The sequence below is a fragment of the Wickerhamomyces anomalus genome (genome assembly GCF_001661255.1).
Source record: "Wickerhamomyces anomalus NRRL Y-366-8 unplaced genomic scaffold WICANscaffold_3, whole genome shotgun sequence".
Classification (NCBI taxonomy): Eukaryota; Fungi; Ascomycota; class Saccharomycetes; order Phaffomycetales; family Wickerhamomycetaceae; genus Hansenula; species Hansenula anomala.
The window spans coordinates 1,728,774-1,742,105 of NW_017567112.1; the positions used below are offsets into that span (position 1 = coordinate 1,728,774).

Genomic DNA, 13,332 nt, shown 5'->3' on the forward strand with positions numbered 1-13,332 from the left:
CCATGATTTAATCCTTCAATCTCAGATGGTGTTAACAGTCTCACAATATCTAGTGTAAAACTATAAGCCAATTTGGGTTTTTCAAAATGTCTTTCAATCTTTCTTGGTATCTTAATGGCTGGCAAGATTCTAAATAAGATATCTTCAATATTGATATAATTTGTTTCAACATGTAGATCTCTTAATTCACCACCTTTGAAGAATTTCTCGAAAACATCCTGTTTCTTGAAAATATTGTTAAAAGCTCTTTCAAAATTGCCATTTAAAAAATCAGTCCAAGGAAATGATTTGTATAAAATCTCTTTTCTTTCAAATCCTTTATCCCATGTTGCCCAGTTCTTGTAATTCAAATCATTCATAAAGTCCACCTCATCAGCAAAGAGAGTTGTGAAACACAAAGCTAACCATTGAAGTAATTCTTTGTTGTGTATTTCAACTGGCCCATCACCAACAATTGTATGAAAAAGAATTTTTGCCCTTTTTCCATCAAGTTGATTTAATAAGTCCATGATCTCAAAACCACCATGAATAGTCATCATTTTTAATTTTTCAACACTAACCTTATTCTTAAAATGAGCCTTTTGGATCATATTATCTAGAGTTTTAATCTGATCTTCACTTAATGGATTGTGTGGATCTCTCCCATAAATTTGTGACATGATGTAGATATTCATCAATTCAGCTCTTATATTCAACGGGACATCAGCTAATAGTGGGTACCATAATTGCTTCTGGATTTTTCCAAATATTTCTTCCCAGTTACTTTCTCCATTAATTGAGATACCTAAAAATTTTATTGCAGATGCTTTTTCCAATGGTGTAACCTTTATAGCATTATCTTTATACTCTTCTTTATATTCTTTTTCCATCCATTTTCTCAATGTAACGATATTTGACTTGTCCAAATTAATTTTCATATTTGAAACATCTTCATAATTCTGAAAATTGGTTGTGATTTTTTCCAATTCCTCCTTTGACTTAACTAGCAAATTAACATCATCAGCATATGCAATCACCGTTAAATCTTTAGCATCAAAAGGACTATGCATCTTAATATAATTTTGACAATTCCATATCATTGGCTCTATTATCAAAAGAAAGATCGACGGGGAGAGCGGGCTTCCCTGGCGGATCCCGTTTCCAAAACCAAACGAATCTTTTGAAATTTTGTTGTTGATAATTAAATTGGCTCTTTGTAAAGATGTAAATGACATTATTTGATTAATAGCATTCCTTGGAAAATTTAAACTCTCTAGAACAATTTCCAAAAATTCAAAACTTCCTCTGTCAAAGGCTTTTTCAAAATCTATCCCTAATGCAGCTATTTTATCATCATTTTCAACATTTCGGCTGTGACTTTTGTTCACTTCATGTCTCAATTTTTGTAACAAATTTATTCCTTGATCTAGATTTCTATCTTTAACAAAACCAAATTGTAATTTATTCACCACATTTGGAATAATTTTTATCATTCTGTCATTGACACATGCTGAAATTATCTTTAATGTTGTATTCATTAGTGAGATGGGTCTCCAGTTTTTGATATCTGTTTTCACCTTTTTCTTTGGTAAAAGTTTGATTAAAACTTCAGTCATCTTTTCAGGCAATGTTCTTTTTTCTCCCATCAGATTCAAAATTTGTAGAAGTAATGGATCAATTGCTTCTCTTGATAAAAATAAATACATATAGCTTATTCCATCACTACCCGCAGCAGTTGACTTGCTCTTGTATCTTCTCCATACTTCATCAATATCTTTTTTAGTGTAGGGTCTAGAAAGCAAATCATAATCTTCTTGACTTAAATTTTTCTCTTCTCCAAAATCCCTAACATAATTTTCAGCTTTGATTCTCCATTCGTTACCTTGAAATGGGGTTTCAATGTTGTACAAGTTATCATAGAATTTGGTGGCCAATGTTTCCATGTCTGATTCATCAGTTATCAGCTTTGGGGGATCATGTGAATAGGACAAAAGTCCCTTCATTTCAATTTGTTTTTCTCTTCTCTTGAAAAGTTTATTATTATTTTTCTTTGAAAGTACCACTTGATCTTTGTTGTTCTTTGATATCCCATGAATATCTCTTGTCTTTCCAATGTCCAACATAGGTTTAACACATCTATAGAAATTTTTGGTTTCCCTAATTAGGAATTCCTGATATTTCTCCATAACCTTATCAAACATTTTAATAAACTTTTCAGACCCTATATCATCACTAATATGTTTTTCAAATTGATTCTTGTCATAGTCCTCACATAGATTTTGATATAATTTCAAATCTTGTTCATCTGTAATTAATTTATCAATATCATGTCTATCCATTCTCATAGCTTCTTTCATTTCGGGGTAATCTTTCAATATCTCATCAATGGTATGAAACCTTTTTTGTGGATTATCAGATTCCTTTAAGATTTCCTGTTTTGTTTTGAGAACTAATTTAATTCCAAAATGAGTGGATTGTGGAATCCTGACTCTAGTTCTTGAGTAGAACGCCACTAAGTTAAAATCAGTGAAATAATTGTTCTGGATCAAAAATTTATCCAGACGTCTCCTTCTTTGATCTCCGCTCATTTGGTTCGTATAGTTGTTGGAACTATCTGGGTGTTCAATAATGGTTTCATCTGAGAGAAAAATATCTTCAAGTGAATTTTCATTCATAATTTCTAAAACTTTATTGGCACTGTTTGACATCTTGTAATTATCATATGGCATTGACACATCTGATTTATCATTAAGTATTGTGCAATTAAAATCACCAACCACAATTAAAAGTGTTTTATCATCACCTTCTTTGAGCATGGTTTTCCTAATAATGTTTTGTATTTCTTCATAGAAATTTAGACTTTGATTCTCTTGAGGAGAGTATAAGTTGAGTATGATGTAGTTGGGCTCATTTGGATCTTGTGTTATCAGTTTTATTATATTGAAGTTATCATTGTATGAACTTTCATTGACATCTTCTAAATCTTTAATTTCTTTAAAATGTTCTTTGTTTATAATGATTTTAGCTTTGTTGCTGGCTTTACCAATCATCACATGCCCAGTCTCATTTAATGATTTAATGATTCTGTCATAATTTCTTGCTGTAGTTTGACTCTCTTGGAGGTTTAAAATGTTTTTGTTTTTTTCTTGTTGTTCTTGTTCTCTCATTTTGTTGATGGTTCTGTCCCAACCACTTTCATCTTTGCGTTGGATGTTTGCTGATCTAATACAAATCATTTTCAATAATCTTGAACTTCAACATCTTGATCATGTTGATTGGTATCACCATCACCATCACCAGCATTGTTGTTCTCAGCTATTAAATCATCAATATCAATATCTTCTTGTTGTTGTTCACTTTCTAAATTGGCTTCATCTTCCACTATGTGGTTCCTTGTCGGTGTTCGTCCTCTTTCAACCCTTTCAACTTCAACACCATCTTCAGCATCAACACGTCTATCAGTGCTCAACTTTATCTTATTTAATTCAACACTAGCCTGATGATAATAGCCCAAATAATTCAAGTCAGATTCGGTTAAAGTGGTATGCTTCAAAATATCTTTATCCTTGTTTTGGATCGCTTTTTCCATTGCTGTTTTAGCAGCTCTTGTTATCCTATTAGGTGATGTACTTTTCAATGAGTTTAATTCAATTGGTCTTGCTCTTGTTGCTTTGGTTGGTGAGACAGATCTTGCTGGAGATCTAGCTCTTGTTGGAGATGATGATCTAGTAGGAGACGATGTTCTTGTTGGTGATCTAGATCTTGATGGAGATGGAGATCTGCTTTTGGTGACCTTTGCAGGTCCTGGTTTTCCCAATTTCTCCTTTAATTCTGGGATAACATTTGAAGCTGTTGCTCTTGATTTGCTTCTTTTATTTGAAGAGTTATTTTCTTCTTCTTCTTCTTTTCCTTTTCCTGCTTCAGCTGGTTCTTTTTGTTTAGCTTCTTCAGTTGAAGCTGTTGTTGCATTTTCTTCAGTTGATGATGATCTTGTGGTTCCAGATGTTGTTGTTTCCTCTTCTTCTTCTTCTTCCTCTTCTTCTTCAGTTGCTATTGGCTGGAAAGGATTACTCTTTGGAGTTGGTGTTGCTTTGGTTTTGGATTCAGTTCTTCTGTTAAAAGTTGCTCTTCTTCTTGGTGAAGCATTTTGGAATCCTGTTTCATCTTCAGCTTTATTTGTATTGGTACCATGGTTGGAAAAGTTGAAATTGTATTGATAACCGTTGTTGTTTTCAGTGGAAGTTGAGTTTGAGGATGTTGCATCAGGGTGTTTTCTTGAACCATTATCATTGAACATTTTATAATTTAAAGGTTCCATGTTGTTTCTTTTCCTTTCCCTATCACTTTTATTAAATGAACAATTCCTCATTTTATGACCCCTACCATTGCAGTAGAGACAACGGTGTGGACAAAAGCGTTTTTGGTGATTTATGGAATTGCAGTTAATACAACGCATATAGTCCCTGTTGATAATCTCCATCTTCACTGAGTTTCTGTCACCAAGAAATGGGGTTTCGTTTGAGGTTGCGTCTGCAAGAAACAGGTATTGAAGTGTTGCAATGCCCTGGTGACAAGTCTGTTTTCTTCCATCTGGGATGAAAGGTCCCGCAATCTTTTTCCATTTATTTTTCCCTTCAATTAGTTCAACAACCATTGCCGAATCATCAATTTCCTCTAAATTGAAATCAATATTAATGACCAGAATTTTACTTGATAATCTTTGTTGTTTATCCATTTGTTCATCTATTTGCTTGAGAGATTCATCAGTTGAGATCAATTGAAAGCTAATTTTGGCCTTTTGTGTTTCAATTTCAAAAGTTTCATTCTTCAACCAGTTTTTAAAGTTCTTTTTGATTTTTTCAGTTTCTTCAACAATGTATTCGTTCATGTTTTGTTTACCAATTTGTTCCAAATTGGCAGAGACATAATACTTCTTCAGTAAATCTTTGAAATTATCAAAAGTGGCCCAGCTATGAAAGATTGGGAGTCTATAGGTGCTAGTTTTTTCACCAATTTTCATTGTAGCTAAGGTCCAATAGTTGTAAAATTCTTCAGAACCTGGTGTTTTTAATTTCTGTTCACCTTCAATACCACTAGCATTGTTTTTGATAAAACGTTTTTGTTCATCTTGATGTCTAATTATAGCATTTTTGATTGTTTTATCATCAATATCTAACCTCTTGTATAGCTGAGCTTTATCGGTTGTAACCGCCTCCTCGGAGTTCCAGCCCATTTCGAGATTATCTCCGTCTAGATCTAAATCTTCAGTTTCTCCGATTTTCTGAGTTTGTGTAATTTTCAATTCGTACTCATACTCATGTGTTGGGGTATAATCTTTATATTGATAGAAAACTTGTTCACATTCCTTGGTGATACCAACATCTTTAAACTTCTCATGTGTAGCTTCTTGCTTTTTATGGTAGTTTTTACCTATTTCTTCAGCCCAACTACCAGTTTTCTTACCCGGTTGATGATTTTTTTTTTCGGAAGAATTAATTTCATCAGTATTGGTGGATTGGTCAGATTTTTTTTGGTTTTTCTCATTGTTTTCTTCTTTTTTTTGTTTTTTTGATCATTTTCTGTTTCAGTATAATAAGTTTTATTTGATTTTTCATTTTTTTTTCATTTTTTTGGGTTTGTGGTTGTTGTTCAAAGGTTTCTTCTTTTTCTTCAGTTGAAGCTTCAGAATGACTATTTTGACGAGGAAAAGTGCTTTCTGCACCATTCAAGTTGGATGAAGATCCTGGAGGATCTGTAGAGGATATATTATCCTTAGATTGTTCTTTATCTCGTTCCATGATTTGATTGCAAAAAAAAACTTTATTCAAAAAATTAAGCATAGCGCTGCTCGGTTTCGATCCGAGGACATCAGGGTTATGAGCCCTGCGCGCTTCCACTGCGCCACAGCGCTTAATTTTTGTTCTTTAAATCTGCTGAAGTGCCTGACCATATTTATAGTTTTGGTAGGGCCAGTATCAGATAGGGTAAATTCACCCATTTCGCGACCCATGATTTCAACAGATCCTTTACTTTATCTAAGCATCACATCTTCAATTCGAAGCACATCTATAAGGTATCAATTCAATTAAAGAAAGGATTATTGGATAATCATTACTCCACAAGTATTAAATTCATTTCCTGTTACCAATTGCTATTGCTATTCATCCATCTACCATAGTTCAAGTGTATCTTATATTGTTGCTTTGATCCACGTTGTACCATCAATTATAATGCCATTTGTTCAGCCTGCTTCTGAGCCTGATGGTCATAAATTCCAAAAGTTTTTCAACAAACTAAGTGGACAACCACCAAGTTATGCCCAAAAGACGGATTATATATTTGGTCGTACATTAGGAGCTGGTACTTTCGGTATAGTGAGACAAGCGAGAAGAATATCAACAAAAGAGGAAGTTGCCATAAAGATTGTTATGAAAAAGGCATTGAAAGGAAATGAAAAAGTATTCTATGAAGAATTGGGTCTCTTGCAAAAGTGTAAACATCCAAATATTGTTGGATTTAGAGACTGGTTTGAAAGTAAAGATAAATTTTATATTGTCACTCAATTAGCCACTGGTGGTGAATTGTTTGATAGAATTGTGAAAGAGGGAAAATTTACTGAAAGTGATGCAGTTATAGTCATTGTTCAAATTTTGAAAGCTGTTTCATATTTACATGATGAACTGAATATTGTTCATCGTGATTTGAAACCGGAAAATTTAATTTATATTACTGAGGATCCAAATTCTCAATTAGTGTTGGCAGATTTTGGTATTGCCAAAGAGTTATTAACACCTGATGAGGTTTTAACTAGTGCAGCTGGTAGTTTTGGTTATTGTGCGCCAGAAGTCTTGATGGGTACAGGACATGGTAAACCATGTGACATATGGTCATTGGGTGTAATTGCATTCACTTTATTAGTTGGTTATTCACCATTCAGATCTGAAAATGTGAATGATTTCTTACAAGAAGTTCAAAATGATCCTGTTGTTGTGTTCCATAAACAATATTGGAAAAACATTTCTCAATATGCAAAAGATTTTATTAAAAGCTGTCTAACAGTTGACCCTAAGAAAAGACCTAGTGCAAAGCAATTATTATCAGATCCGTGGATAACTGCTAACTCAGACGTTTATGCCACAGATGATTTAGCTCCACAAATTAGACAATTCAATGCTAAAAAGAAATTCAAACAAGCTGTGGAAATTGTGAAACTGAATAATAGAATCAAGAAATTGAGAGAATTGGAAGATGATGAAGGTGAAGAAGATTCAGATTTGGCTTTGTGCAAACAGGACCCAGATTCTTCAAGTGAAAGTACTTCAAGTAGCGAAAGGGCATTTGATTTATCAAGCATAGTTCAATCATTGAAGTCTGCTAGCTCATCATCTTCCTCAAAGTCAAAATCTGAATTGAATGCAAGCTTATTTCATCAAGTGGTTAGAGCTGCTACTAATAATAGAGAGAAGGTGTTAAGTTATGATGAAGAATTGGCGAAGAATAAGGATGGTGAAAAATAATTGGTGTCTTTGTGGTTTTAAATAATAGTTTCGATTCATTAGTGAAGTTACGTTCCTATAATATACTGACAGTCATTTAATGGTGTATCTTAATCACTTTCTGTAAGACTTGTCCTACCTGTTTAACGTTAATGTGTTATCTCCGTTGTCCTGGATCAAATCACTTTGTCCAGTATGTCGTTCGTGATATATAGACCCATAGACATGTCTAAAGGTACTAATTTGAATTATTCGTCTTTTGAATCGGTTCTAAAGTCCAAATTGATTCGAAAGCCTGTATAGTGACAGCATGTTAAGGTCTTGAAGACAACTGTCTACCAAATGTAGAGAAGGTTATTTGATTAAAAATAGTGTATTCAAGTCACCAAAGGCCGACTGGGTTTTTTTTGTACCTTGGTCTCAAACTGATTCGTATTTTAACGTATTGGCTGGTTGATGATGTATCCCATACCAAGCTCCAACTCTATTTGGTTCTGCGGTCAAAGTCCAGATTTCAGAATCCAAATCTTGGAGACCATTTGAGTCTATCATCCACCAAGTGCCGACGGATAAGAAATCAAGATGTATTGTATCGTCATCTTTCATCACTAGCTTAAGGTTAACGCACTTTTTGACGTTGGGTTTCTCATTAAGGTTTAGTTTTGAGGTGGCCAAAAAGTAGAAACGGCCATCTCATCGCATGATTTTTAACCTTTTTCACTTTGGCTGGTAACACGACTTTCTTGACAGATGGTGTAGAGATCTCATTTTAAGGTAAGAATCTTCACTGCAGCATTTGATGCACCTAAAGATAGTACAAGTATTTAAGCTTTAACCTGTGATAGACACTCATAAACATACCTATTCAGGGAAAAACTGGGGGACCAATGTTCTCGAAGGGAGAGCTTTCGTAGTTAAACTTGGTACCATCTCATCTATATGCATTCATGATGAAATGAAGTGACATTGACATCTGGCTTAAGTTAAAGAAATAGGCTGGTATCAAATATATTCGACAATTCTAGTACAAATTTAGTATGAAATAGCCAGGTCAGACGACAGAAACGTCTAAAATAAGCTTACGAAAACTCATTCTCAAATCTGAAGCTGCCTAATCTGGAATTTGAGGTTCCAGAGGAGGAAGAACAATTAGCCAAAAAGAGAAGAGGAACCAAGTAAGGTTCTTATCTAGTGAAACACGATTGAAAATGGGCGTTCCTAAATCCCAAATGTTGAAGTGTATAACTGAAATATTTCGATATTGAGTTATATAATTGAATGAATTGTCTCACAGCTTGCCGTAATTAAGCAATTTATAAGGACATGTTATAATTATAAAAATTGTATGATCAAAATCTTGGAATCAAAAATAGACGTAGCAAAGTACAAATTACCATGAGCTAGTCATCTCTGATCCAAGGTCCATCGGCAGCTGGTTGATCATCTCATGGCGTTAATTGTAATAATTAGTAATTCAAATAGTTCCAGTGTTCTATTCGGCTAACAGGCCTACAATCCCGTTCTTGTATACGGTCGTCTTCATAATTCTTTCTAGTTGGAACTTGGCAGTGCAAAATACATCAACATGTTATTGGGGTACCAACTCCTAGGTGGCCAGTCGAACCAAACACCATGTATACCCGACGGTTTAAAGCGGTGATTGACCGTTGGGATGTGTAAATAATTCAACTAATCATGATGGTACTAAATTTTCGTAACGATAACGTTTTGACATTGTATATTTCCGCTGTGCATAAATGTATCATCGTTGTTTTTTCCAATCACTTCATACTTTCTCGAGAGTCTCGCAAATTTCCTTCAACAAAACAATACCAATATTGAAAAGAACTTCGTCAACGTTCAGCCCTCTTTTTCCCGTACAACTTCTATGGACAACTGCACTGCAAAAAACAACACAGAATCTAGATGCTTTTATCAATCAAACAAAGGAGTGATGAAAAGCATATAGAGCAAAAATAAACACAAACTTTGAACTATGAAGCCATCTTTTGAATGATAATATATATCCCAATGTACAATAATCAATAATCACCTAGATCCATGCCTTAAAAAAGATTTTCATTAGATGAAGTAAAAAAATTTATGCCCAATGGTTTTAAGGCATAATAGTTTGCCCATGAAACAACACCATGGTGAGCTGGATGCTTGGATCCCCAATTCTCTCTAAACTTGAGTTTATGAGGCGGGAACCATCCATGAGGTTGTCGAAACAAAACGAACACATATTGATGGATCCCAGATCCACTCTTTGGCCTTGGGCCATAATACTTCATTAAATCATCACCACCACGAAGGTCGAGCTTTGTCTTGAAGCTTTCCTTTCCATTTACATGCTCAATTATCTCATAGTTTTCATCATTGAATGGTATATTCACCCAAATTGCCTGGCATGTTTCAAATCCATCGCTGTCAACGCCGTTCAAGACCAATGTATAAAGTTCATTCACAAAATTTGGTGACAAGGAGAAGAAAGACACAAATTCAATCTCAACTGGTGGCTCCAAGCAATCCAATGGTGAAATGTAATTCCCATAAGTGACAGGTTTTGAATAAATTTCAAAAAATTCAATATTCAATTCTCCTGGCGGTTTCCAATGGTAGAGGTAATCTTTCAAAATATCACTTTCTTCTAATGTTTCTTTGATCCCAATAGACTTGAATTTGAATTTTGGAAGTATTTGGTACAAGTTTTGCACTGTTTCTGGTTGTATTGAAAAGCCAAAAGGCGATAGAATTAATAACCAAATAACTGTACTGAGCAAATGCACCATCTTGATTATTTTCTTTCTATTTACCAAACGGGTCAGTGGTATTAGCAGTCACTAAAGGGATCCATGAACAGTCAATCATTCACCATTACTGAAATATCTTCAACCAAATAGCCGCCGAATTTATTTGAACTTTTGTTTGATATTTCAGCTTTTATTGAAACCGACAGCAGCACCAAATTTTCATGATGGATTGAGCACAAATCAAGCGAAAATAACTGAGCAGCACCAAGGAGCTCACTCTAAGCAGAAGTACATTAGAAGATTACAATCTTGACAAGTGAAAACAGTTCATTTGTTACCAAATTGTATTGTAAGGTGTTTTTCAAAAAAGTGTTGCCCTTACCAGTTTTAGCATGGTGACAAGCTTCAACAACTGTAAGCGGACATAAGTGGCTTCACTAGCTCAGTCGGTAGAGCGTCAGTCTCATAATCTGAAGGTCGACAGTTCGAACCTGCCGTGGAGCACTCAATTTTTTCACTTTTTTTTACTACACAAATCGACGCAAAACCTATACAACAATCCACTGTAAAATTTTGGTAGCATTTGAAGGTGCTTTGGGTGTGTTATGCCATTTTGTTTCTTCACAAAAATCATTTTGTTAATATCGCGAATTTGAAAAAATCGATCAAGTACACAAATTTCCGTAAGAAAAAATCAAAGTATTTCGTAGAGCAGTGCCGCTGTTAATTGTCAACTATAGTTTGATAAGTAATACAGTTCTCAGATATTATACAATCGGCAGTCATGAATAATCAAGAACCAATAATCTAAATAAATGATATTGTTGTTGCTTGCTTATAAGTGAACAGTTTCCTTGGTTACAGATGTATTGATTATATTGGTGCGAAGATTACACAAAAGCGGTTCTCTTTGTGATATTAAAAATCAATCATTCTAATAAAGTTTTTAAAACTTGATTATGAACACTTTCATTTTGATTCATCCTATTATAAATTACTGGAACTGTTGTTTTTGTTTTGCCTAATCTTCAACTATAACCAAAACGTATAAGATATCAGAAGTCATGTTGTTCATCAAAATCGTTATTTCTTTGATTTCAATCATTTCCCTTGTACAGGCTACACCCCCTGCCTGTTTCCTTTCATGTGTTCAAGTTATTGCAAGATGGTGTGAAAAAAACCATGCTGATTTTCTCTGCATTTGTGATAATAGTCCTTCTTTAGTAGGTTGTTTGGTTGATATTTGTCCATATGGTAATTTTTTCAGCGCTAGAGATCATTTTTGGGGTACTTGTTTGGAAAGATTGAGTGAAAATAATCCTGCGAGCTATGGAAAACCAAAAGACCAGATCGATTTAACTGGCCCTAAAGATGATGGCTTGTTTGAGGAATTTCCTGAAGAATGGGATCAAGATGAAGATGGAGATGAAGATGAAGACGAAGTGGATGATGGAGAAAACGACGAAGAGGAAGAACAAGGTGATGAAGATGAAGACGACGAAGAAGGGGATGAAGATAACGATGATTATGAAGAAGAATATGAGGCTGGTTGGGATGAGGAAGAAGATGATGAGGAAGAAGAAGATGATGATTATGGTGAAAAAGATGGCAACGATGAGCAAAACGGAAAGTTTTATGAAGAAGAAGATATGGATCTCTCTGAAGAAGATAGTTCTGAAAATGATCCAAAAAGTGATAAAAATAGTGGGTTTTTTAGTCCAGACGAGGAAGATTTTGAAGCTACTGTCGCGTCTCCAAACTCAAAACGTCGAGATCGGCCTGACCTCAGCTACTAATTCAGAGGTAAACATTCAGAAACTGGATTCTGGTGATTATCATGATCTTATATTCTTATCGTCTCCAGGTTTAAATGACCCAAACTATGTTCAGCCATCTGCACCGAGAAATTATGAGCAGAAAAGTGAAATGAAATCTAAAACCCCCGAGAATTCCAACAACCGTGATATTCAAGAAGGATCCTCAAACTTCATCAACATTCGTCCTAAAGAAGAAGCCTCCAATATTTACTTGGATTCTCCAGATGCAACAGATCAAAGTACTGAAGGTGAAGAATATGAGAGCATGGAGGAACAAGAAGATGAAAACTATGAAAAGGATGAGGCCGAAGTTGCTGACTCTGATTTTGAGCCGCATGATGAGGACTTTGATGAAGGTAATGAAGAAGAATATTCTGATGAGGAAGAATATGAAGCAGAAGACGATGAAGAGGAAGAATCTGATAATGATGACGACTTTGAACAAAACAGTGACCAGGTAGCATCAAAAGATGACTTGAATTATGATCCATTGACTCTTGAAAAAGAGGATCATGTTTTAGATTCTGAGTCTGCAAAGTTCGATGAATCGAAAATCAAGGAAAGGGCCGAAAAACTCGTTGAACAAAAAAAAAGCTTTTAGATAATAAGTTTTTGAAAGAATTAGAAACACCTGTTAAATCAAAAGGATATTCATCGAAACAAGAAGAACATAGTCCATTCAATTATGTCGGTCATCGGATATCACATTCTAAGCCATTCAGGTCATTTAAAGAATACTTGGAGAAAAGTCAGAATAAAGTCAAGGTCATAAGCAATTCTCTAAAGTCAGATGATCAGGAAGAAGATGAGAGCTTCGATACTGGCGATATTACTAGCCAGAAGGTTGCAAAAAATTCACCTCCAACAGACCCGTCAAGGTACAACACAGATGGTACTATTGAAGAAGATATTGTGAAAGGGATCCCAAAGAAAATCAAGAGAAAAATCAAGAGGCTACCTAATGATGTTTCTGAGAAAATAAAGAAAATTAAGAACAAAATCATATGATTCACCTAAGGAGACAGTTGCTTGTGTTTTTCCCACTTGAACAATCAAATATAAAGACATAGAATAAAACTTGTAGGTCTGCCAAAACAGTCGTGCCTGCACAAGTGTCGCGACGTGGCGTGTCGTTTTAATCCGCGCATTTTTTTCTTGTTCAAACAAAAATTTTAGCCCATCGAATATAACCAAGTCTTTGGTTAAGTGCGCTGGACGAGAGAAGCACTTCGCTAGATCACAGGTACCTTTGGCAGATACAAACTATCTTGAACCTGCTACAGAAAC

General features: G+C 34.7%; 3 protein-coding genes and 2 non-coding genes across 5 annotated transcripts; 3 read left to right on the top strand and 2 right to left on the bottom strand.

Annotated features, from left to right (window-relative positions):
• Nucleotides 1-5,818: 5,818 nt before the first annotated feature.
• Nucleotides 5,819-5,890, bottom strand: WICANDRAFT_t67. Its single transcript has one exon. It is a non-coding gene; the product is annotated as a tRNA-Met (tRNA).
• Nucleotides 5,891-6,078: 188 nt separating this feature from the next.
• TDA1 (protein kinase TDA1) lies at nt 6,079-7,469 on the top strand (the record flags this gene model as incomplete). The annotated part of the gene is made up of 1 exon (XM_019182574.1): nt 6,079-7,469. A coding segment is annotated over exon 1 (1,260 nt), but the record flags the coding sequence as incomplete, so codon positions are not given.
• Nucleotides 7,470-9,541: 2,072 nt separating this feature from the next.
• WICANDRAFT_62861 (mitochondrial 54S ribosomal protein mL38) lies at nt 9,542-10,267 on the bottom strand (the record flags this gene model as incomplete). Its single annotated transcript, XM_019183450.1, has 1 exon — nt 9,542-10,267. One exon carries the CDS (start codon nt 10,265-10,267, stop codon nt 9,542-9,544), a length of 726 nt encoding a protein of 241 aa, XP_019039504.1.
• A 392-nt stretch (nt 10,268-10,659) lies between these two features.
• On the top strand, nt 10,660-10,732 carry WICANDRAFT_t63. Its single transcript has one exon. It is a non-coding gene; the product is annotated as a tRNA-Met (tRNA).
• A 550-nt stretch (nt 10,733-11,282) lies between these two features.
• WICANDRAFT_68805 (uncharacterized protein) lies at nt 11,283-13,053 on the top strand (the record flags this gene model as incomplete). The annotated part of the gene is made up of 3 exons (XM_019184139.1): nt 11,283-11,973; nt 12,044-12,622; nt 12,655-13,053. Exons 1-3 carry the CDS (start codon nt 11,293-11,295, stop codon nt 13,051-13,053), a joined length of 1,659 nt encoding a protein of 552 aa, XP_019039505.1. The 5' UTR covers nt 11,283-11,292.
• Between the last annotated feature and the right edge of the window lie 279 nt (nt 13,054-13,332).